The sequence below is a fragment of the Sinohyriopsis cumingii genome, chromosome 2, assembly GCF_028554795.1.
Source record: "Sinohyriopsis cumingii isolate HCF-2022 chromosome 2, ASM2855479v2, whole genome shotgun sequence".
In the NCBI taxonomy this organism is placed as follows: domain Eukaryota; kingdom Metazoa; phylum Mollusca; class Bivalvia; order Unionida; family Unionidae; genus Sinohyriopsis; species Sinohyriopsis cumingii.
In genome coordinates, this window is record NC_142962.1 from 159,343,707 (window position 1) to 159,371,136 (window position 27,430).

Here is a 27,430-nt window from a genome sequence, read left to right on the forward strand (position 1 = left end):
ATATGTCTTGTAGTACTAAACAATATCAGGACTATCCTAAAGATAGTTCTCCTGAATTATGGGATTTATTAAAAAAAGACATGATTTAACAAGAGTCCCTTCCTGGTACTGATGGTCTACAGGCTGGAATAATTTTCCTGGAATTCGAGATGAGGTTATTTCTTTATTTCTCACTTCTGAGTGTTCAAATCATTTCTGAAATTCTCGAGCAGTAAGATTTTCGAAATAGCCACTGTGATAGTCATATTAGATACTGGATCGACAACGTTTTCAGTTAAAACAATCTTAGCGCCATTAGAAGACTACTTTGATGATAATCGCGAGTTGATATGACTGTCTATTCAAGACATTAAGAACCAGATTTTCAATATGTTCATTTTGGCGACGAAATTTGAATTCAGATCGGCGATATCTCCGAAAACCCCATATGAATATGACTTTCCATTTAGGACGAGTAGCAACGACAAAACTGGTAACCACACTGGATTCAGGCCAGCGCCATTTTCATTTAGTACCAGTTAATACCACAATAAGTCTTGTGATAAAAAGCCATTGTTGGCATGAATTTCATTCTTGGAGAAGAAAGCATTAACATTTTCAAGATGGTGCTGTTGCGACCATATTTGATCTCACATCGGCACAATTTTTTACGACCAACCAGACACCATAAAAAATCGTCCGTTGAAATCCCCATGCTGATATGACTTTCCATTTAGGAGGAGTAGCAGTAACAAGATTTTCAAGACAGATGTTGTGGTGGCCATAATGGATATCAGATTGACACTATTTTGTACTAGGACCAACTAGACAGTGTGAGTCTTCTATTTCAACCAAATGTTGATTTGACCATACATTCACGTCAAAGAACAATAACAATATATTCAAGGTGGCTACTGTTGTGGTCATATTGGATCTCCGAGAATCACTATATTCATTTACGACCAGCTAGATATCCTAAGATGTCTTCTGGTGAAAACCCCATGTAAATGCCTTCAAGAGAAGTATCAATAACACGATACTCAATATGATGGTCATATTGACGTAACATCAACACCATTTTCAATTAAAATAAACTAGATATCATAGAAAGTAGAAGGTCCTTAAGTGAAAACTCCATGCTGATATGGCCATCCATTCAGGCAGAGTATTTTCTAGGTGGTCACTATGGCAGCCATACTGGCTGTCCGACCAACTATCTTCATGTAGAATCAAACAGACATCGTAGGAAGTCTTCTGATAAAACACCATGTCGATATTTCTTTCCGCTCAAGAAGAAAAGGGATAATAAAATTTTCAAGATGACTGCAGTTGCAGCCTTACTGGATGTCAGATTGACACCACTGAAAGAGTAAAAAGATAACTTATGTTGACTAGGGCTCTTGAAATGTTGCAAAATATATCTAATATCAGTTCTCATCAATCACGTCATTAATAATATCAATATCGATATTGATCCAATATCGATTCTCATCAAGCACACTACTAATAATATCAATATCGACAATGATCTCATTTTGATCCCCTTTTCAAAGCAGTTCCTTATAAATTTTTAATAACACTATTTTCATGAAATGTTTACGCTATCTTGTATGGTTAGGAGATCATTTTGGCCATGCTACGATTAAATTTGTCATTGCCCTTATCTTACTTTCATAATTTTTATGAATATGATTGTGGAGATAAGTAGAACATTTAACACACACAGAGTGAGTTTAGTATTACCCCATCTAAACTTGTAATTAGGGCACAGTTTGTCTTCACTGCCAATTTTTGTCAAACCAGTTTATTTCTTTTTCAATGTTTATGCATAAGCATAAGACGTTATTAAAGTCTTCATTTTCATCTAATGAAAAGACCCATTGTCTGTATATTAAAAGGTTAAACTATTAACTAATATGATTTAACAGATGGAACTTTCCTAATCAACTTGTAAACTTATATCTAACTGATGATGATGAGGAGGAGGAGGATTGATGATGACGAGGACGAAGATAATGATGATGAGGAGAGGAGGATGAGGATGAAGAGGAAATAGCTAACTAAACACATTTCGAACAATTTCTAGTTCAATCGCTTTTAAGGCGTATCCCTGCTATAGTCGTCCGTCCGGCGATGATTGGATTGGTTGTTACCACCCTGGACACAATATTTCTGATCCAGTCTTTTTATCAGACTTAAAAAATCGTCTTATGTCATCCAGTACTCGCAAGGGATCGATAATAACGGAATCCATTTATACTAATGAGGGTATCTTGCTTCTGAGTGGCTGATCGTGCTACGAATCGGGAGTCATATCTCTGATCCTGTTGTGATCAAATGTAAAATAAAATCTTATGTGATAGAGCTCTCGCACGAGATCGATACTAAGCATGCATATTAATGAGGTGATCTTGGATCTGATTGGATGAGCATGTTACCATTCCAGAGACTATATTTCTGATCCAATTTTAATCAAATTTGGTAAATAAACTTAAATCATTTATATTTCTGATGTTTACAATTATAAGCGAGATGAATGTTACTGGGGTGATCTTGCATTTAATTGTTGAACGTGTCCACACTTAGGCAGTGTTCCTCATCAAATTTTTTTCAAACATGGGTAAACAGGCATTGATCATCAATGTATCCAAGTGTGATAAATGATAAGCATGAACCATCAAATCTGAATGTACCATGAGCCTAAATGTACAATGGCTATGTTCCAATCCAAGGCCTGTGTGCGCAAGGTAAATCGGTTTTCTTATTATAAGCACTCCGCTCGTGCAGCATGGAGCGAACCGAACTCACTACATCGAAATCGTGTTTGATATAGATAAACTAACCTCAGGTAACGCTGTACACTGAAAGGAAACTCGAGTACATTCTATTCCAAATATTCATAAACAATAAATATACACAATTCCGTGACAATATTAATGGTGTGATATTGCATCCAATGGAGTTTCTTGCCACTCTAGTGATTGTACTTCTGACACAGTTGTAATCTAACACGATAGATAGGCCGATATAATCCAACACGATAGATAGGCCGGTATAATCTAACACGACAGATAGGCCGATATAATCAAAATGTTGGATGCGTTGTATTAGAGAATCGAGATAAATTAGGGACAGTATTTTGTAAGATCTGCGCGTATTAATTGCACGATTTTGCATTTTAATGGATGCGTTATATAAGTCGCTAAATTTAGACTACAATTCTCACCCAATTTCGCTAAAACTTGGAAAATTGATTTTTGCCATCAAAATAGATAATGAGCACGTGACTATGCATTTTAATTACTGCTTAATATCTGGAAATATTTTTTATGTGTCTGTAGTAAAATTAGTACAAATGACATTATATAAAGTCTGAAAATGAGTTAATATACGGTTGTGTTCTGACAATATTTTATTATGTTAGCCAGTTGATGGACATCTGGCCCATTTGGGTCTCTTGATATTCTCTTCATGAATGTGGGTGGATGCCCCTGTGTGTGGCGTTATCATAAAGACGCAGGCAGTAGAACTTAAGTGTTTTTCATCCATCGCAGACTAGTCCTGTCTGTAAATGGGGTTCACATTCAAATTAGAGTACTTGCAGACGGAGAGAACATTTATGTGCAGCAAAAATGAGAACATAACATGCATATTTTCCATATAAGAATGTATACCTTTTAAAAACCAGACCTTTGTTTGTATACCAATAATGAAAACAAAGAATACAATATTTTCCGTCACACCCTTCTACAGAAGCAAGCAATAATTTCTGTGCACGTGCAGGCTTTACATGTGATCCTCGTTTGACGTCATCTCGAGGAGGTAACTGAAAACACCTTACTTATTGAAACGGTCCATAGCATATATGTATCTTATGTCCAACTAGTTATGTCTGGCTGTGAAGAACATTCCTGTATGTGCTATAACCATTTTGAGACATAAAGAATCCAAACTGTTTCTAATTATTAAACATAAAAAACAATGACTTAAAGCAATGAAAGAGAAATTACCCATTGAAAAGTCTGTGCCACAGTCTGACGAGCTAAGCATTGAATCTTCTGCCAGGGTAAGACTCGGTGGTGTTATTGCGTTTCGCACAATCCCGACGGAGCATCCAAGGTCAAAATCCATGAGAATTATCTGCTTTTGGGCAGGTAAAACAAGTGGTAACTGCCTTTGCAATTACCCGTGTTGTTGTTCTTTCTGTTGTTTCTGGCCTTGCTGCAGTAGTCTAAATTGTTGGAGACACAGAAAGTCGATTGGCTGATGTTGTTCAATGCATTCCATCGCTCAGACCATGATGATCTTAAGATGGATATGGTGAAAATGGTAATTACGACCTGAAACGAAATATTAGCAATTGTTCAGATCTTCGCTTTGCATTTCTGCTGAGCAAGTTTCGTTCCACGATATTTTAAAGGACTTATTGTGTGTAATCGTGCAGGGCCCCACTTATTGAAATCATTCTCTGCTGCATCCTCCTCGTCTTCTTCAAACATCATACAACGTAACAAGTTTCGCAATTAAAGGTACGCTCTTCGGTTTTCAGATCTTGTATGCTCCAACATAATAAAGTATAAGTGAAAACATAGTAAGCAATGGAAGCAATGTGCCTTGGTGTCAGTCAAAACATAGTTTGCAATGGGAATGATGTGCCTTGGTGTCAGTCAAAACATAGCAGGCAATAAGAGTGATGTGTCTTGGTGTCCGCCAAAACATGGTAGGCAATGGGAGTGATGTGCCTTGATGTCAGTCAAAACAGCAGGTAATGGGAATGATGTGCATTGGTGTCAGTCAAAACAGGAGTCAGTGGGAGTAATGTGCCTTGTTGTCAGTTCAAACATAACAGGCAATAGGAGTGATAGGCATTTGAGTCAGTCAAAATAGAGTAGGCAATGAGAGTGATGTGCCTTGGTGTCAGTCTGAACATAGCAGGCAATTGGAGTGATGTTCCTTGGTGTCAGTCAAACCCAAGTAGTCAATGGGAGTAGTGTGCATTGGTGTCAGTCAAAACATAGTTTGCAATGGGAATGATGTGCCTTGGTGTCAGTCAAAACATAGCAGGCAATAAGAGTGATGTGTCTTGGTGTCCGCCAAAACATGGTAGGCAATGGGAGTGATGTGCCTTGGTGTCAGTCAAAACAGCAAGTAATGGGAGTGATGTGCATTGGTGTCAGTCAAAACTTAGGAGTCAATGCGAGTGATGTGCCTTGTTGTCAGTTCAAACATAACAGGCAATGGGAGTGATAGGCATTTGAGTCAGACAAAATAGAGCAGGCAATGGGAGTGATATGCCTTGGTGTCAGTCTGAACATAGCAGGCAATGGGAGTGATGTTCCTTGGTGTCAGTCAAAACCAAGTAGGCAATGGGAATGATGTGCCTTGGTGTCAGTCTAGACATAGCTATGGGAGTGATGTCAGTTGGTGTCAGTCAAAGCATTGCAGTCAGTGGAAGTGATGTGCCTTGATGTCACTCAAAACATAGTAGGCAATGGGAGTGATGCTCAATGGTGTCAGTCAAATCAGAGCAGGCAATAGGAGTGATGTGCCATGGTGTCAGTCGAATCATAGGCAATGGGAGTGATGTGCCTTGGTGTCGGTCAAAACATAGTAGGTAATGGGAGTGATGTGCCTTGGTGTCAATCAAAACATAGTAGGCAATGGGAGTGATGTGTCATGGTGTCAGTCAAATCATAGCAGGCAATAGGAGTGATGTGTCATGGTGTCAGTCAAAACATAGACAATGGGAGTGATGTGCCTTGGTGTCGGTCAAAGCATAGAAGGCAATGGGAGTAATGTGCTTTGGTGTCAGTCAAAACAAAAAAGGCAATGGGTGTGATGTGCCTTGGTGTCAGACAAAACATAGTAGGCAATAGGTGTGATGTGCCTTGGTGTCTGTCAAAACAAAATAGACAATGGAAGTGATGTGCCTTGGTGTCAGTCAAAACATAGTAGGCAATGGGAGTAATGTACCTTGGTGTCAGTCACAACATAGTAGGCAATGGGAATGATGTGTCTTGGTGTCAGTTAAAACATAAAAGGCAATGGGGGTGATGTGCCCTTGTGTCAAAATCAAATCATAGAAAGCTATGGGAGTGATGTGCCTTAGTGTCAGTTAAAACATGGTAGGCAATGGGAGTGATGTGCCTTGGTGTCAGTCAAAACATAGTAGGCAATGGGAGTGATGTGTCATGGTGTCAGTCAAATCATAGCAGGCAATAGGAGTGATGTGCCATGGTGTCAGTCAAAACATAGACAATGGGAGTGATGTGCCTTGGTGTCGGTCAAAGCATAGTAGGCAATGGGAGTAATGTGCTTTGATGTCAGTCAAAACAAAAAAGGCAATGGGTGTGATGTGCCTTGGTGTCAGTCAAAACATAGTAGGCAATAGGTGTGATGTGCCTTGGTGTCTGTCAAAACAAAATAGGCAATGGAAGTGATGTGCCTTGGTGTCAGTCAAAACATAGTAGGCAATGGGAGTAATGTACCTTGGTGTTAGTCACAACATAGTAGGCAATGGGAATGATGTGTCTTGGTGTCAGTTAAAACATAAAAGGCAATGGGGGTGATGTGCCCTTGTGTCAAAATCAAATCATAGAAAGCAATGGGAGTGATGTGCCCTAGTGTCAGTCAAAACATGGTAGGCAATGGGAGTGATGTGCCATGGTGTCAGTCAAATCATAGCAGGCAATAGGAGTGACGTGCTATGGTGTCAGCCAAAACATAGGCAATGGGAGTGATGTGCCATGGTGTCAGTCAAAGCAAAGCAGGCAATGGGAGTGATGTGCCTTGGTGTCAGTCAAAACAAAATAGGCAATGGGAGTGATGTGCCTTGGTGTCAGTCAAAACATAGTAGGCAATGTGAGTAATGTGCCTCGGTGTCAGTCAAGACAAAATAGGCAATGGGAGTGATGTGCCTTGGTGTCAGTCAAAACATAGTAGGCAATGGAAGTAATGTGCCTTGGTGTCAGTCACAACATAGTAGGCAATGGGAATGATGTGTTTTGGTGTCAGTTAAAACATAATAGGCAATGGGAGTGATATGCCCTTGTGTCAAATCAACTCATAGCAGGTAACGGGAGTGATGTGCATTGGTGTCAGTCAAATCATGGCAGGTAATGGGAGTAATGTGCCATGGTATCAGTCAAAACATAGGCAATAGGAGTGATGTGCCTTGGTGTCAGTCAAAGCATAGTAGGCAATAGGAGTGATGTGCCATGGTGTCAGTCAAAATATAGGCAGTGGGAGTGATGTGCCTTGGTGTCGGTCAAAACATAGTAGGCAATGGGAGTGATGTGCCTTGGTGTCAGTCAAAACATAGTAGGCAATGGGAGTAATATGCCTTGGTGTCAGCCAAAACAAAAAAGGGAATAGGAGTGATGTGCCTTGGTGTCAGTCAAAACATAGTAGGCAATGGGAATGGTGTGTCTTGGTGTCAGTTAAAACATAATAGGCAATGGGAGTGATGTGCACTTGTGTCAAATCAAATCATAGCAGGTAATGGGAGTGATGTGCCTTGGTGTCAGTCAAAACATAGTAGACAATGGGAGTGATGTGCCTTGGTGTCATTTAAAACATAACAGGCAATGAGAGTGATGTGCCTTTGTTCCAGTCAAAACATTGCAGGCATTGGGAGTGATGTGCGTTGGTGTCAGTGAATTCATAGCTGGCAATGGGACTGATGTGCCTTGGTGTCAGTCAAAAGAGAGTTGGCAATGGGGATGATGTGCCAAGGTGTCAGTCAAAACATTGTAAGCAATGAGAGTGATGTGTCTCTTTGTCAGTCTAAATATTGCAGGCAATGGGAGTGATGTGTCTTTTCCCACTTGATCTGGGCAAGATTCAAACCCTCACAATTAATATTCACACGTGCGCATGTTAAATACTGAACGTGGCATTATGGTAATAAAATTACATTCATTTCACAGGGAAAATTAATTTTCTGTGTTCCATCTCCTAATTGAAGTATGAATTCTATTCCTTTACATTTAAAGTGAATAATACAATTTTATAAAGAAGATAAATCCCACTAAGCAAATCCGTTCATCCGTTGGTAGGTGTAGTTTGGTGGGATAGTTTGAAGATGTTGATGTAGAAGGCATTCATGTCAGTAATATCAGCATGCATGTCAGTAATATCAGCATGCAAGTCAGTAATATCAGCCTGCATGTCATGTTAGTACTATCAGCATGCATGTCAGTAATATCTGCATGCATGTTAGTAATATATGCATGCATGTCATGTTAGTACTATCAGCATGCATGTCAGTAATAGCTGCATGCATGTCAGTAATATCTGCATGCATGTCAGTAATATCCGCATGCATGTTAGTAATATATGCATGCATGTCAGTAATATCAGCATGCATGTCAGTAATATCAACATGAATGTCAGTATTATCAGCATGCATGTCATGTCAGTAATATCAACATGCACGTCAGTAACATCAGCATGTCATGTTAGTAATATCAGTATGCATATTAGTAATTATAGGATATTGCATTTGTATGGGAAAATATGAACGAGTTTTTCGAATGGAAATACTGCACGACCTTGGGAGTGAAGTATATCCATCTGACAAAACGAGTTTATATTTTCCCATAAAAATGCAGTAACATTTTTATTATATGCTAATCATTCTAATTCTACCCAATGCTTAATTATGTTAACAAAATACACTACACGAAACAAAGTAAATGAATGTATGCCCCATTCCAAACTAAATACACAAGCGCACAATAACCATTACACAACAACATTATTACTGCGCACATAACTCCGCCCAGATAAATTTTAACTTAGTCGCACGCTCGACATAACTTTCGAAAGAAAATGGCGTATCTAGTTAAAACTGAAATTTGGAGTTACATTGTGAATGAATGCGCATAGCAACAACTTTTCCATTTGATCTGGAATGAATATATTTTGATATTTATTTTCGATTCTACGAAATGTCGTGACTATGGACTGGATTTATAAGTGACCATTCCACACGAAATACATCGGATTAAAGAAGCGAGGAAAAAGCGTGTTGACATTTGCAAATGTGTTTCTGCTTCTGTCATTGAATTGTTCGAAATCATAATGTGGGGAAAAATATGAAGTATTTTAATTGCAATTTTCAAAAAGACGCTATGGAACAGTATATGCCTTGTCACTTTTGATTTATTTATGAGAACCTTTTCTTCGTCTGCTGTATAACTAGCCTAAATCCGAAACATTGTATCAAAAAGTTAACGCGTAATGTGCCAAAGCAGCTGGTATGTGGCAGTCCACGAAACATCTGCTTTACTTCATTCAGAAACAAATTTAAACAACCACAACGTAAAGCGCCTGCTACGCGAGTGTACATGATTTGTTTGCAAATCAAAGTGCTGGCATCTGCGTCCATTGTTTGTTTACAATAGAACTTAGTTCCTTTATGTACGTGAATGCAATATGTGTATTTGCATGCGAGTTCAGTATCGGGTAATACTGCACGATTATGACAATGTAAAGTTAACGGAGAAAAAAAAATGAGCATATAAAAATAACAGCATGCATGTCATGTTAGTAATATCAGCATGCATGTTAATAATTTCAGCATGCATGTCAGTAATATCAGCATGCATGTCAGTAATTTCAGCATGCATGTCAGTAATATCAGCATGCATGCCAGTATTATCAACATGCATGTTAGTAATATCAGCATGCATGTTAATAATTTCAGCATGCATGTCAGTAATATCTGCATGCATCTCAGTAATATCAGCATGCATGACATTTTAGTAAAATCAGCATGCATATTGGTAATACAAGCATGCATGTCAGTAACATCTGCATGCATGTCAGTAATATCAGCATACATGTCAGTAATATCAGCATGAATGTTAGTAATATCAGTATGCCTGTTAGTAATACCAGCATGCATGTCAGTCATATCAGCATGCATGTCAGTAATATCAGCATGCATGTCATTTTAGTAAAATCAGCATGCATATCAGTAATATCAGCACGCATGTCATGTTAGTAATATCATCATGCATGATAGTAATACCAGCATGCATGTCAGTCATATCAGCATGTATGTCAGTAATATCAACAAGCATGCCATGTTAGTAATATCGGCATGCATGTCAGTATTATCAGCATGCATGTCAGTAATATCAGTATGCATGTCATGCATGTCAGTAATATCAGCGCGCATGTCATGTTAGTAATATCATCATGCATGATAGTAATACCAGCATGCATGTCAGTCATATCAGCATGTATGTCAGTAATATCAACAAGCATGCCATGTTAGTAATATCGGCATGCATGTCAGTATTATCAGCATGCATGTCAGTAATATCAGTATGCATGTCATGCATGTAAGTAATATCAGCATGCATGTCATGTTAGCAATATCAGCATGCATGTCAGTATTATCAGCATGCATGTCATGTTAGTTATATCAGCATGCATGTCATGTTAGTAATATCAGCATGCATGTCAGTAATATCAGCATGCATGTCATGTTAGTAAAATCAGCATGCATGTCAGTATTATCAGCATGCATGTCATGTTAGTAATATCAGCATGCATGTCAGTAATATAAGCATGCATGTCATGTTAGTAAAATCAGTATGCATGTCAGTATTATCAGCATGCATGTCATGTTAGTAATATCAGCATGCATGTCATGTTAGTAATATCAGCATGCATGTCAGTAATATCAGCATGCATGTCAGTAATATCAGCATGCATGTCATGATAGCAATATGAACATGCATGTTAGTAATATCAGCATGAATGTTAGTAATATCAGCTAGTTGGAATATTTGTGCAGGAGAAATTTTATAATCTACCGATAAATATGCATACATTTGTCCTAAAATCTAAAGTAATTTTAAAGCAAAATTGTTTCATATCTACATTTTCAGCACGTCATCAAGTTCAAACATATTTTATAAACAGATATAAAGGGAAATAGAAGTTAACGACTTGGAATTGCCTTGGGAGTAATCCAGGGAATTATCTGCAATCAGTGGTCTAAAAATGGACCTTAAAGTAGTGACTGGAAATGACGCATGCTTTAGGTAATGCGAGTAGAGGATTTTCATACCAGCTGTACATTTCATTCTACTTTCTGTTTTCAGGTACATTAGTCTTACCATAGCGGTTATTTTGCAATAATAGCCAATGACACTGTTAAATGCTTGGTAGGAACTATAAAAGTAAAGCTTGTTGACTGGATTTATGCCAGAAAAATGCAAAAGCAGTAATCTGTAATGGAAAATTATCTTTCTTACTGTACCGAAGGGAAACAAAGATGATGGTTACGTGTCCCTATCAGTATTACATAGCGGATACTATGATGGGGTGGGTGGGTGGGTTTAAGACAGTCTCTAACATAGGGATTTGTTAAATATGATCGACAACCCTATCATGGCCCAGATTAATAAACACAGATGAGATTATCTTGACAAGGATCGAAGGTGCATGTTCGTTCAGGTAAATTACCTGATAGTTCCGTGGGTTCAATACACAAGTCAAATTCCAGCAAACGGGACGGACTATCATTGTATGATTTATGCTTATTGTATTAGTATACTATAGAAAAGTGTTATTGCAGAGGTGTAGTATGTGAGCCGAAACTCCCTAACTTCGAGCGACTTGTCTAAATATCAGTTGGCGATGGTCTCAAATATTGTCTTCAGTTCATAATAAGGTGTCTAAACAATTTGCCAGAAAATTACAAAAATAAAAACAAAAACAAAACAAAAAATTTGAAAAAATTAAAATATAGAGGTCGAACAGTCTCCAAGCCGGTACATTTTCATTTCCTGTATCAGTGGTGCTTTCCAAAACTTCGAAAGATAAGTAAATTAGACTTAAACGTTTATTTGACTTAGAAAAAAGGTTATTGTCAACGCCGCTTTAAAGGAAAAGGATTTGTTTGTGACATCTATATTTTATTAGAAGTAAAATGTGCTGGTTAAAATATCGATATTTACCAAAGTTTTACAGTGTGGCACTTTTGTAAAGGATAATTTCTCATCATCGTTTCCGCAAGTAATAATTTCCCAAACACATGATGTCGCCTTATCTATTAACTCCTCACCCGTGAAAATATTAATTGCCCGTACGTGTGGCGTTATTTAGTCCATTCAGGTAAAGATAGACGATGGCAATCGGCTGAAAATGACTCCTCGTTTTGATAGTTGTTAGAGACTTTGTATGTAATTCGAACATAATTAACTTAATTTGCAAAGAATATGTCAAAACAGTTTATACGAGTCTTTTGATAAAATGAAAGTACACGTCAAAGCAGTTATCTCCGAGTCTCCTGATAAAATGAAAGCACTGGTCAAAGCAGTATCTCCAAATCTCTTGCTAAAATGATAGTACATATCAACGCAGTGTCTTCGAGTCTCTTGCTAAAATGAAAGCACACGTCAAAGCAGTATCTCCGAGTCTCTTGCTAAAATAAAAGTACACGTCAATGCAGTATCGCCGAGTCTCTTAATAAAATGAAAGTACACATCAATGCAGCATCTCCAAGTCTCTTGATAAACTGAAAGCACATATCAATGCAGTGTCTCCAAATATCTTGCTAAAGTGAAAGTACGCAAAGCAGTATCTCCGAGTTTCTTACTAAAATGAAAGAACACGTCAATGCAGTATCTCCGAGTCTCTTAATAAAATGAAAGTACTTGTCAATGCAGTATCTCCGAGTCTCTTGATGCAACGAAAGTACATATCAACGCAGTGTCTCAGAGGCTCTTGCCAAAATGAAAGTACACGTCAAAGCAGTATCTCAGAGTCTCTTAATAAAATGAAAGTACACCTCAAAGCGGTGTCTCCGAGTCTCTTAATAAAATGAAAGTACACGTCAAAGCAGTATCTCCTATTCTCTTAATAAAATGAAAGTACACGTCAATGCAGTATCTCAGAGTTTCTTGATAAAATGAAAGTACATATCAACGCAGTCTCAGAGGCTCTTGCTAAAATGAAAGCACACGTCAAAGCAGTATCTCAGAGTCTCTTAATAAAATGAAAGTACACGTCAAAGCAGTATCTCAGAGTCTCTTGACAAAATGTTTAACGTACCTAGAAAATCATTAAAAGCTACCATGCCGTAGTAACAGACGGTAGGTTCTCGAAATAGATTACACAAATCTAATATTCTTATAAGCCAGTCTCTCGTGTGTATTCAAGATCTGAATTCATCCTTCATTATTTACTGTGTAGTTTAGCGTATTTTTTATGAATGATCTCTTTAAAGAATAGTTAAAAACTCAACTGTATGGCAACAACAAATAGGTGATGTACAGATGTGACTTGGTGACGTCACAAATATACCCCTCTTGGCAACTTTCTTTGCCCAGCATTATGTTTGAAATTAATCTGCCATATTTTTACAACTGCTGTGTGGATCCAAATAAAATGTTTTTATAAATTTCTATTTATTTACTATATATTTTTACTATATTCATTCAAGGTACATATGAGATAATAGTCTCTGGTCCGTTACGTGCAACACTCGTAATGTTAATGCCTCGACACAGTAACACGACGATGCGAAATTCAGTCTCTCCGTTACACGAGACGATCTCAGCGCTTTGATAGCGTCATCACGATGTGGAACCGAACTAATAAAACTCAAGAAATATTTTTTTGTTGTAAAGATTACGATGCGTGGTGCAAAATTCTCATTATGATGTAGCGCCGAACTAATCAAGATCCATAGCTTGACGACACATGTTGCAATGGGTCATCCGCATCATCGTTATTTTCCCATTTAGGAGATTAATAACAACTCAGAGAAAAAGTAGTTATGAAAATAACGAGGACATCATGTACGTATATAAATTACTATCATTTAGATAAACAAACGAGTATTAAAATGTTTATAGTTCAATGATATGATTTTGTGGGGCCCTTCATTTCCAGCGTTACCCAATGAGGAATGGTTCCGGCTCTTATGCGACCTCTATCTCGTAAGGAGAAAGGTTACAATAAGGCCTTCCTCTGCTAGGTAAGTGGTCATATTAAGTACATCCCGACTGATCGAATATCGCAATCAATTCAGAAGGCTTTATGCTCAATGCTAGGAAGAAGAGAAACCGTCTAGTGTGTCTGCCAAACACCGACATGTGTTTCAGCATGTGTTATATTATCCTAATCATAGGGTTTTGAAGCGATATCAGCAGATAAATTGTTCATTCATTTTTTCAGTGCAAAAGAACTCCAGATGAAATGCAAACAACGATTTCGAAGATTGAAAAATAGGAAACATTACATCGGAAGCATGCGTTACATAATCAATGACATGAAGTCATTGTATATGTGAAGGAACCTAGAGGGATAATTTTGAATGAATTAATTCTTTGATCATCATTCTTTATTTTGCGTTTTGTGAAATTGAAAAAAAAGACAACAACAAAAACACAAAGATCAGTTACAAAGAGTACATTTAAATAATAGACACCGATTTAGCTGCCAATAATTCAATGATTTTTTTTTCTTCTGAAGATACTTGCATCTGGCCATATGTTCAAATTCAAGATTTTTATAGGGAAAGCATAAAATCTGCTTCTTAATTATACATAACATATTTACAATGTATGTATACTTGGAGTGTATGTACACTTATAATGTGTGTATACTTACAGTGTGTGTATACTTAGTGTGTGTATACTTACAGTGTATGTACACTTACAATGTGTGTATATTTAGTGTGTGTATAAACTTACCGTGTGCGTACACATACAGTGTGTGTATACCTGCTGTGTACACTAACAGTGTAAGTAATTTTACAGTGTGTATATTTACAGTGTATGTACACTTACAATGTGTGTATACTTATGTGTGTATAAACTATAAACTTACCATGTGCGTACACATACAGTGTGTGTATACTTGCATGTACACATGCAGTGTGTGTATACTAGATGTGAGTAGTATAAGGGGTGAGATTAGCGACAATGGGAATTAGCATTAAAAACACCCCCTGGGTAAGATTAGCGACAATGGAAATTTAACTTTAACCACCCGGGGTAAGATTAGCGACAATGGAAATTTAACATGGGCAAAAAACCCTGGGTAAGATTAGCGACAATGGAATTTAACATTGGAGAAAGGAAAAAAAAGGAAATATTGAGATTAGCGACAAAGGCATTCGAACAATGGGAAAAAAAATATCGATTCTAGGGACAAAGGCAATTGAACATGGGGAATAGAGTTTGGGTCTGTCTAGGGACAAGGGGAATTGAACATGGGAATAGAGTTTGGGTTTGTCTAGGGACAAAGAGGAATTGAACATGTTAGAAAAAAAACTACTTTAGGGACAAGGGGAATTGAACATGGGATTTTTTTTTTAAAAAAAAATTTTATAAAGGGGTAGGCAATCGAAAGGCTATTTCTTTTCGAGAAATGTGGGTGGCCCTGAAAAGGGCCTTTGGATTTATGTTAATATTAATATTAACATAGACGGCATCTGTCACATCTTCTTCTTCTTCTTAAACTCCTTCTAACTGCAGGTCCATACACAAGTACCCTCTTGAGGCATCCTTGTCTTTCTATGTAAACTCTTCTCATCCATAGACTAGTATCTGTCCTATCAACAACAGTCCACTTGGACCGGACATACATGAGCATGTCCGTCCTAAACATCATGGAAGACACAAGGGTGGATGATTCAACTGTGGTCCACATCGTGAAGCGACGAGAACAGGTGAATCAATGCAGTGAACTGCGCTTATTTATAGGTAGAGGAAGGATTGAAACGGATTGAGTTCATTCACCAATCCGAACACGCGTTACAAAATTCAGCCAGTTCGCATCCAATCCGAAGAGAGCAGTCTGTGACGTCATGTGGTCTATATAGATTCGCTAGCGCCTGTGTGCTGTCAATCTATGCGACAGTGATTCAACATAACGGAAACTCAGAAAACGATCCATTGGGGTGCACCAGCAGCGGAGACCGCCCAAGGGAACCCGGACTTACTTTCAGAAGAGGTACATTGGGAGTTTGTGGATTTTCTTACCTCGCAAGAATTTGTTCCGGAACCTTCGTCTCATTCTTCATTACCGCAAATGGAACATTTTAGACAGAGACAGAAAGAAGAATTGGAGAAATTTATGCAACGACAAAAGGAAGCGGAACAAACTTTTCTCCTACAGCAACAGCAACAGCAACAAGAAGAGGTAAGAAAAAAACAACAACAAGAAGAAATAGCAGCAGCAAAGAAACAAGAGGGTGAAAATCAAACGGCTACGGTACTGTTGGACATTTTAGCGGAGTTAAGAAGTCTGAAACAAATGTATCAGACTTCTTTATCACGACCGAAGAGAATACGACCTTCCCGAGCTAAACACGCCAACCCTGTGACTAAACCTATCGTACCACCCTTAGTGATTTCAACCCAATCATCATCATCAGAAGTAGGCCTCGGCCGTGGCAAAGGCTTAAGGCAGTTAAAGTTGATTGCTTAAACTCACCCCTACACCAAAAAAGGCCCTTTTCAGGGCCACCCACTTCTCTCGAAAAGAGATAGCCTTTCAATTTGCCAATAACTCAAAAATCAACAAAAAAACCATTTTACCCTTATAGTACATGTCTGTGTATGAGTGCTTGAGTGTACGTTCTTATTTTAAAATCAAAACTCAAAGACACTTACCTTATATCATTAATGTATTCTTTTCTCCATAGTTACAATCCAATTCACAATTCACAACAGAACACTTTATAAATTACATTCACTTCTTCTGTTTCTTTTTTTACTCTCTCTTTTTTTTCAATTTCTTCACCGTCACAGTCTTTTCCTCCTCTTCCTCCTCACTTTCTTCCCTTCTTCTTTTCTTCACCTGGCTGCTTTCTTCCTCTGAAGAATCTCTCTCTTCTTCTGAAGAATCCTTCTTTTCTTCCGACTCCTCTTGTTTCTTTTTTGGGCAATCTGGAGACCAATGTCCTTTTTCTTGACAATAATAACAGGTATCTTGACTTTTGTCTTTTCTAGCCCCTGTTTTTGTTCTTTTTTGACGGTCTGGACACTCTGAAGACCAATGTCCTTTCTTCTGACAGATATAGCAAGTATCTTGACTTTTATCTCGAAAGGAAGGAGAGTAGTCCGTCGGCTGGTCTGAAGAGAATTTTCTAATGACCCTTCGCAAAGCTCTGATGAAACGTTCCATCTGGGTAGTCTCTTCCATCGTTGTGCTCGGTTTGAGAGTGAAATGAATAGTGAAAGGACAAGACACACACCCTTTTATTATACGCTGGTTTGCCATGACTATAAATTAGCCTATGGTATTTAAACTTGAGTCATTTGACGTTTTGCACTCAAGAAGAAACGATCCTATTCATTCGAGAAGAAAGAAGAAGAAGAAGAAAGTAAGAGGCAGAAACGTGATCTATCGCCTCGTACCAGAGCTGAAGTCTTGGCACAAATTCATGCCAGTGATTTTGAAGAGGACATGAGTGAACCAGAATCCGAACCCTCTAAAACAAGTTCACCACGCTTAGTCAACCCTGAAAAGTACTATTCCATTCGAGAGACGGAAAAGCGCTCCTCTAGGAAATTTAGAACCACGGCTTACACCTACACAGTGAAGTTTAAAGATTTCAAGTCCGACGTACCATTGGAGAAAGCAGAAGGGTTTATCACCGAGATGTGGGATTCTTTGCTCACCGCACTCAAGCGACAATGTCAACCCAAAGAAGACGATCGCTTGACACTATCCATAGATCACGACAGCTTGAAATCCCCTGTTTGGATCGAGTTTAGCAGACCCGCAGAACTAACCCCTTCCAAAGTCATGGACAAGATTCAACACGTACAACAATCTAATGACCAGTTTGACATCACCGATGGTAAAGCCACACTGAAAATGGCCCACGTCTCTCCTCCTCAAGGGACCGGACAACGCAATAAGGTGTTATTGGTGAACGCCCTTCGCAACACCAAAACGAGTCTCGTCCAAATTCACAATTCTCAAGACCAGATGTGTTTAGCCCGAGCCATCCTGGTGGGACGAACCTATGCCAACAAGAACGACACGGTAGAATGGAAAACAGCCTGGAAAAGTATTCAACGATCCGACCGAGCCAAACAACGAAACGAAGCAGAACTCCTGTTACAACAAGCCGGACTGTCCAAAGACACACTCTGTGGCATTCCTGAGATGCAGAAATTGCAAGATGCCCTAGCTCCACTCTACACCTTGAAAGTGCACCCTCAAGAAATGCGCGGACCTCTGTTGTTTCGAGGGAAAGACTTTAAGGACGGAAAATACATTCATGTCTATTATCACGATGACCATTTCGATACCATTACCACTATCACTGGATTCCTGGGATACAGTTATTACTGTGAGAAATGTGACTATGGCTATAACAATCGAGAGCAACACAAACATTGCGGATGGAAATGCCCAGGATGTTTGGCCTCTCCACCCTGTCTGAGCGAAGGACAAGAAAGAGTAGATTGTCCTGCTTGTCTGCGCACGTTTGTCAGCCCTGCCTGTTACCAACAACATCTGAAGACGCAAGGTTCACATCAGAAATGTGCTTGTCAACTCCTGAGATTGTGCCCTACGTGTCGACAAGGCCTACGTACCAATAATGCCAAGACACACGTATGTTCAGGAAAGAAAAAATGTCACATTTGTCACCACATCGTGGACCTGCAACACCAATGCTACGTGCAAAAATACCAAACCCCACCAGAGAAAGAGGACGGTCACAAGAAGAAAGGCAATTTCATCTTTTTCGATTTCGAATGCATGCAAGAGACTGGCATTCACATTCCTAATTTCTGCGTGGCTCATCGAGCGTGCGAGAAGTGCATTCAAGAACCTATCTTCACTCATTGCCCTCACTGCAGTAAGATTCCCGGAGGGCGTGAAAAAATCTTTCGAGGACCGAACACGTTAGCCGATTTTGCCCAATGGGTCTTAGATCCCATCGATAAGACGTGGAGCCAAGAGGACATCGAACGTTACGGAGATTGTCATCGTCATGCCACGGTGATGGCTCACAATTTCTCCGGATACGATGGACAGTTTCTTCTCAGATACTATACGGAACATGGCACCGAACGTCCTAAAGTCGCTTTGAACGGAGCCAAAATCATTTTCATGCAAGTGGGACAAGTACAGTTTAAAGATTCGATGAGCTATTTGGCCATGCCTTTGAGTCGAATGCCTAAAACGTTTGGAATGACAGAAATGGCTAAAGGTTATTTTCCTCACTTTTTCAATACGGAAGCCAATCAACACGCCGTTCTACCCCATTTGCCTGAGGCTCACTATTACGACCCCGACAACATGCGTACCGAACAACGAGAAGCTTTCTACGCTTGGTACCAGACTCACGCCTCCGACCCTTTCGACTTTCAGGACGAAATGCTAAAGTATTGTCGTTCCGACGTGGACATTTTACGGCGTTGCTGTGGAAAATTTCGAGAACTGTTCATGGAACACGGAGGGGTCGATCCTTTGAAAGAAGCTTGCACCATTGCCAAAGCGTGTTCCTTAGTGTATCTACAACGATTCATGCCTGAAAACACCGTGGCTGTCATCAGTCCTCAAACGACCCACTATGTCAAACGTCAATACTCGGTCAAAGCCCTACGTTGGTTACATTACTGGTGCGACAAGGAAGACAAATGGATTCAGCATGCCCGCAACGGAGGAGGCGAAAATACCATCGGAACGTATTCGGTCGATGGCTGGGACTTAGAAAACCCGAAGATCGTGTACGAGTTTAACGGTTGCTTATTTCACGGATGTCCCGCCTGTTACCCTGATCGTAGCACTAAAAATCAGTTTTTACAACAAACCATGGAAGACTTGTACGAGGACACTTGTCAGCGACGCCTAAAGTTAGAACAACAAGGATACCAAGTGGTGGAAATGTGGGAACACGAGTACGATCACCGTATGAAAACCGATCCCGTGTTTAAACGTGCCGTGGTAATTTACAAGCTGATGGACCCCCTAAACCCGAGGGATAGTTTGTACGGAGGAAGGACCAATACCACCTGTTTGCTGTACCAAGCCGACGAAGAGAAAGGAGAAGAAATCAAATACTTGGACGTGTGTTCGCTGTATCCTTACGTGTGCAAATATTGTCCCTTTCCTGCAGGGCACCCACAATTGTTCACGGAACACATCGACCTGAAAAACATTCGACAATACGAAGGCTTGATCAAGTGTAAAGTTTTGCCTCCCACGAACCTATACCATCCCGTCTTACCTCACCATTGTCAAGGCAAACTGATGTTTCCATTGTGCCGTACTTGTGCCGAAACGTGCAACCAAGACCAACCTTGTCAGCACACCCAGGAAGAACGTGCCTTGACGGGAACCTGGGTCAGCGTAGAATTGTTCAAAGCTCTGGACATGGGATACCAACTGTTAGAAGTGTACGAAATTTGCCACTTTCCCAAGACACAACAATACCACAAGGGTGACCCCAGTCAGAAAGGCATTTTCGCCGACTACATGGATGCCTTTTTGAAACTGAAGCAAGAAGCCAGCGGCTATCCTTCCTGGTGTCACACTTCCGAAGACGAAAAGACATTCAAAGAGAAATACTATGAACAAGAAGGCATCTCTTTAGACCACATCGAGAAAAACGAAGGCAGGCGGTCGTTTGCCAAAGTGATGTTAAATTGCTTGTGGGGTAAAATGGCACAACGACCGTGTTTACCCAAGACGGAATATTTGACAGAACCTTCCCGCTACTTTCAGATGATTCACGACAAAACCAAATACATGAAACACGTGGATGTCGTTCGCGAGGATTTGATCTTGGTCAATTACGAAGAAGATCTGGAATTTGTACAAGACGACCCCTTTGGAAATGTCATCATTGCGGCTTACGTGACAGCTCATGCTCGCTTAAAATTGTACGAAGCTTTACAATTGTTAGGGGAACGTGTCCTGTACTTTGACACGGACAGTTGCATTTACATCCATCACCCGAGTCAACAGCACCCTGACATCGAAGGAGACCGTTTAGGAGCCTGGACAGACGAACATCCCGACGACAAGATTCTAAGTTTCGTCAGTGGTGGTCCCAAAAATTACGGCTACGAATACCGGGACCCACAAGGAGAATTGCACACGACGTGTAAAGTGAAAGGATTGACTCTGAATTATCGTACCAGTTGTGTGGTGAACTTTGGGGTATTGAAAGAAGCCTTGCAATCGGGAGAGGATGCAAACTTTAAAGTGACCACCTATCAACCGAACAAAATTGTACGTTTACCCACTCACCACATCGTCAGTTGACCCTTGGAAAAAGTCTATCAAATCGTGTACCAGAAGCGAGTGCGACTTCCCAATCATTTCACCTTACCGTATGGACACGTCGGTATTGGTCTGTATATAAAAAGAAACCCTAGGCAAGATCGATAGTTCATTGTGACTACCAAGACCGAGCGAACAAGATGAATACTTTCAGAGAAACACAAAACAAGTTTAGACAGGCACAATTCAAGTGTGGGGGCTTCTGAAGTGGAATGCGATTGTGAGCCTTGCGACTTTTCAACCTGTGTGAGTGACGGTGCCAGAAGAACCCGTCACCCAGGACGGGACTGTCGTGGACAGGCCTGAAAGACCCTTTCCGGAGGACACTTGTGTGACCTTACCCCCTACTATAGAACTGGTTAGAACATTACCCAAAACATGTTGTACAGACATTTGTGTTTATTCCACGTTAATGGTTATCATGTGCCTTTTATCCTTATACTTAAGCCTTTGGCTTTATGTATTTTTGTCTTTCGTATTCATGTTTGAAACATTCAATAAACGTGTCCTGAAAAAAGTATATAAACTCTTGTCTTGTGTGTTTTCGTGTCACAAGTGACATTCCTAACACTATGGCTACTTCTGCTGTCTCTGCTCCCTCTTCCTCTACTGTCAAAGTCATCGACGAACACTTAGATCGTGCCAGTTGGGAGGCTTTGTATCTTCGCCATCCCTTTAACATGCTCATTGCTGGACCTAGCGGTTCAGGCAAAACCGAATTCGTCAAACGTTTGATCGAACATAAACATCATTTGATCGATCGGTCACCTCAACGGATCGAGTGGTGTTACAAAGAGTGGCAATCGGCGTACAGCCTCTTGCGAGAAAGTCAAGGCGATTCCATCGTGTTTGTGGAAGGCATTCCTAAAGAAGACGACGGCATCGTCTCTGACTCCGGTCTAACCCATTTGGTCATTTTTGACGACATGTTAGGAGAAGACGAAGAAGAAATTAAACTGTGGTTCACGCGCAAAGGGCATCACCGTAATGCCAGTGTCGTTTACATCACCCAAAATTTGTTTCAACAAAGTAAAGCCCATCGCACCATCAGTCTCAATGCGCATTACGTGGTCTTGTTTAAAAGCCCTCGAGATAAATCGCAAGTGCAAGTCTTAGCCAAACAGTTAGGAACGCCTTGGCTGACTCAGGCGTACGACGATGCCACTCAAACTCCACACGCCTATTTACTCGTCGATTTGAAACTTACGACCCCCGAGGATTTGCGATTTCGTACCCACTTGTTTCACCACTGGTGCCAAGACGGAGGGCCTGTCCTATACACGTCTCCGTCCTCGACTTAATTTCACTCCACAAAAAAAAATCTATAAAAACCTCAGACCCTTTTCGTCTGTCTCACATAGCGTCAACATGACGTCCCTTCAGTCGCATCTTCCCGTCAAATTGATTCGTGCCTTGTATGGCATCAGTCGAGAAAAAAATCCACAAATACGAGCTCGTGTCTTAGAAGCTAGTCTCAAAGAAGTCTTACGATGGTTCACGGTGACGGCACGTCAATTACTCCAAGGAATCATTCAGATTCCTCATCAAACCAAACGCTTTTTCGATCGAAACAAAGTCGCTTTGGTCCAACTGGCCGATCCCCGCATCAACACTCAAACCAAAAAACAAATCATTTTGAAACCTGGAGGGAGCGGTACTCTAGGAGAGGTCATCATTCGCTCTCTCTTAAGATGGGATCCTAATGCCCCCAAACTTCTCCCCAAGAAAAAAGTCCAACGAAGCCCCAAGAAGAAGAAAAAGACCAGGTCCCCAAGAAGAACTTCTCCAGTGGCGGGACCCTCCTCTGACCAGACACCACCCCAGAAAAAGAAAAGAAGCCCCCAGAAAAAGAAACAGAGAAAAAGTCCCCGGAAAAAGAAAAGTCCACAGAAGAAAACTAGTCGCAAGAGAGGCACTTCGGCCAGGACGCAACTTTACACTCGCAAACCACGACCTGCCACGGCGGTGACCGCATCTGCGGCAGCCTCACGTTCATCCACTTCTCCATTGATGACACCAAGAACTGAAGAATACTTGGAGACGTTGATCACACCAAGAACTTCTCCGTTGATGACCCCAAAAATTACTTCCCCAGTGGCAGGACCCTCCAATTTAGTGGCAGTGGCTGCTGCTCACAAAGTACCTTCTCCCAAAATCAAAGTTCAAGAAAGATCGGGCATGTTACAAAGTTTACTGGATTTGTCCAAGCAAGAACTGGCTCGATTTAGTCCGTTACGTACCCCTGCACGACGTGTCATGCCTGTCCTCAAATTGATACGACGTAAAGACAATCAGTGGCGACGCGTTCCAGTATAAAAAAGGTGTGTGACCAAGTAGGGTATCAGTGTTTTTTGGTGCTCCTGAAGACTCAAAGATGTCACCCTCCAGAAAACCCAAAGGAAAGAAAAGAAAAGGACTACCACCACGTTTAATCAAACATGGGGACATGTTATCTGTCCTGTCCAAAGCTTCTCCACCTCTACGAAAAAAACTCATTCAATCGGCCTCCAAAGAAGTCATCGATACCGTGTGCGAATGTTGTTTGAACGTCTTGAAAGGCACGATCCCTTTGTCCAAACACCAGAAACAATGCTTAAGCAAACATCGTCACGTTCTTCGCCAAATGGTTCAAAAGAAAATTCCGATTCGTCAAAAAAAGAAGATGTTGGTCCAACGTGGAAGCATTTTACCTCTCTTGTTAGGCCCCTTACTGAATGGAGTCTTGGGAACCATGTTGGGAGGACTGGTGGGAGCAAGATAAAAAGGCCCTCATAAGTCCCAAGATTTCAGAACCGACCCCTGACAACCCCATGGAAGGACGAAAACTAGCTTTAGTGCCTTACAAACGATGGATGGAATACCATCGGTGGCAAGAACAACGCACCCCGCATTTACCTCCCAATCCCCATTTGAGCGAGATGTCCCAGTTACAACACGAATTGCAGTCCTTGATGGATCGCCAAGATTTGTCCGAAACAGAAAAATCGCAAAAGTACGGTCAACTCTTGCAACGACTGCAACTCTTTCACCAGAAAGCTTTAGACGAAACAGCTCTACCCACTCTGAAAGATTTTAAGACCTTGATGAAAAGTCCAGCACCATCACCAGCACCAGTACCAGTACCAGTACCACCACTACCAGTGACCAAGACAGTAAAAGGAGAAGAAGAAGAAGGGTTTCAAACTCCACCAGAAAAAGTACGCAAGTTAACAACACCACCTACCTCCAGAATTGGATGGATTAAAAAGATGATGGCCACCCCTTCTTCATCACAAGAGAAAAAAAAAGTGAAGACAGAAGTGAAGACAGAAGTGAAACAAGAACCGATATCCCCCGCTCAGACATCCTCCTCTTCGACACCTATTGCCGGTCGCACACGCAAAGCATTGCAATCCAAGAAAGTACCCCAAGAGAAAAAGAGTAGCATCCTCCAAGAGTGGGTGTCTTATTAACACACCAATCAACACAAAAAAATAAAAAATGGAAAAAGTCATAGCCAGCATTTACTACGATCCCTCGCATCCTGCAGGTTACGCAGGAGTTCAAAAATTGTATCGTGCTGCCAAAACGCGACTGAAAAGTCTCCGTTTACCTCAAGTGCAACGATGGTTACAAGAACAAGCTACCTACACTTTACACAAACCCATTCGACGCAAGTTTGCCAGAAGTCGCACCCGAGTGGAAGGCATCGATCATCAATGGCAAGCCGATTTAACCGATGTCTCTCATTTGGCCAGCTACAATCGTGGCTACAAATATTTGTTTTGTGTCATCGACGTCTTTTCCAAGTTCGCCTGGGTCGTGCCCTTGACTTCCAAATCGAGCAGCGAGTTAGTGCGAGCCCTGCAACGGGTGTTGAAACAAAGTGGTCGTCACCCTCTTCGATGGCAAACGGACAAAGGCACCGAATTTCTGAACCAAGCTTTCCAAAAAGAATTAAAGAAACGTGACATTCATTTTTTTACCACCGAGAATCCCGAAACCAAAGCCAGCATCGTGGAACGTTTTCAACGCACATTGAAAGAACGCATGTGGAAATATTTTACGCATCACCACACTCTGAAGTACATCGACATCTTACCGCACCTGGTGCAAGCGTACAACCAATCTTACCATCGAAGCATCGGACGTGCCCCGCAAGACGTGACTCCCGACAACGAAGTGTTGGTGTTTGAGCGTCTGTTTGGTACGTCCCCGACGAGGGCTGTCCCCAAGAAAAGTGGAGAGTTGGCCGTAGGAGATTGGGTGCGCATTGGCAAAACCAAACGCACTTTCGACAAAGGTTACTTACCTAACTGGACGACCGAATTGTTTCGCGTCACTGGACGAGTGCATGGTCGTCATCCTGCCGTCTATAAATTGGAAGACATGAATGGAGAAGTGCTCAAAGGAACGTTTCATTTGCCCGAGTTACTACGTGTGACCAAAAAAGAAGACGACGTGTACGACATCGAAAGCATTCTCGAACGCAGAACCCGTAAAGTGGGCAAACGACGTGTCAAAGAAGTGAAAGTACGTTGGAAAGGATATCCACCCAGTTTTGATTCTTGGATCGACGCTTCGCAAGTCATCGACTATATAAAGAAGTGACCATCATGCCCTTTCACACAGACGCAGCTACGTCGACCACTCCTCCTTCACCTAGTTCTTCTGTGCAAGATTTACAAAAACAACCCTTGTGGGTGTGGTGTGGAGAACGTGTGCCTAAAACGCAAATCGTCTTTTTCTGCCAAATCTTCGTGGTGTATTGTGTCATCGGGGCAGCCATTGCCAATTTGAGTTTGCAACAAGGAGACAAACAATTGTGGACCATTTTATTGAGCAGTTGTATCAGTTACCTGCTTCCAATCCCTCCCTGAAATTCTCCTCGAACGGGAACCACGGGAACCTTGTGTCCAGTGCCAGTGCCAGTCACCACTCCAACAACAATCACAACCAGAACCCCATTTTGGGCGGAGACACGCCTCTGACATCCACTAACCCCTCGGACAGCCACAGAACTCTGGAATTATGAGTCACCAAAACCAATTTTACTTAACCTTACCCAGTGACAGTTCCATGGAGGTGTTTCCCCACAACACGTTGTGCTGTTACACGGCTAAATTACCTCAAACCATCCAGTTAGATCACGAAGCCCATTGGGAAGTGGCTTTAGTAGAAATGATTCACCCTACACAAATCCAAAACATCACCGAAAAGCAAAACACTTTTGAGGTCGAAATCCTGAACCAACAATTGCAAGAAGCCATGAATGACATCGGGTTTTCAGGGGACACAAGACCATCCAACAATTCACCCTTCAATATCTACACCTTAAAAATTCCGGCAGGGTTTTATTTTAGTGGTCAACATTTGGAGGACACCATTACTTCCAGGATCGAGTTAGCCTTTGGCAAAGCCCTGAACAGAGCCAAAAAAGTGTCACCCTGGAGTACCATAAAGTGGCTCGTCGCTTACTGATGAAATTTCAGGATACCCAAACGTTGTCCATCAGTTTTAATTGTGACTTGTTTGATATTTTAGGTGAAGACACAAAAATGGCTCCAAATTTTAAACCGAAGATCAACAGCAATACGGAATTTTACAAGTTTTTTCGATTCCCTGTAGAACTGAACCAAGGACTGAATTTGATGTTCGTGTACTCCGATGTGGTGGTGTATAACGTGGTGGGACACACCTCTGTGCCGTTACTGCGTGTCATTCCTTTCAAAGTGGATAGTACCACGACCAGTGACCAGGAAGGTGGAAACACCTATCACGTCCACCGGGAATTTGTGCATCCTCATTATTTGCCTGTCAGCAAGTCGTATTTGGACACGGTCAACATTGCTATAAAAGGAGATTTGGGACAAAATATTCCATTCACCAAAGGAAAAGTCACGGTGAAACTCCATTTTCGAAAACGGTTCTCTCACGACTCGTAAGTCATGTATCCAGTGTATCGAGGGGTTGCTCGACAGCGAGGACACGGTTTAGGAGATATGTTAAAAGCGGCCTTTCGTTCGGTGGCCCCAGTGTTGAAACCGATGGTGACACGCGAATTGCACGCCTTGAAAGATGCGGCACTGACGCAAGGCAAAGAATTTCTCCAAAATGTCATCATCGACAAACAAAACCCTAAAGAAGCCTTCATGAGGGCAGGCAAAAATGTCTTGCTGCAAACAGGCAA

At 41.0% G+C, this 27,430-nt stretch overlaps 1 protein-coding gene across 4 annotated transcripts in view; it reads right to left on the reverse strand.

Annotated features, from left to right (window-relative positions):
• Window positions 1–27,430, reverse strand: part of LOC149806200 (uncharacterized) — a 119,286-nt gene that overhangs the window by 43,536 nt on the left and 48,320 nt on the right. For all 4 annotated transcript variants that reach the window (XR_016419868.1, XM_089951126.1, XM_089951125.1 and 1 more), the window contains exon 2: window positions 3,990–4,319. Coding sequence is in view for 3 of the 4 variants with exons in the window: in XM_089951126.1 (XP_089807252.1) it covers window positions 3,990–4,110 (121 nt within the window). In the remaining variant the exon portion in view is untranslated. The remainder of the gene's footprint in view (window positions 1–3,989; window positions 4,320–27,430) is intronic.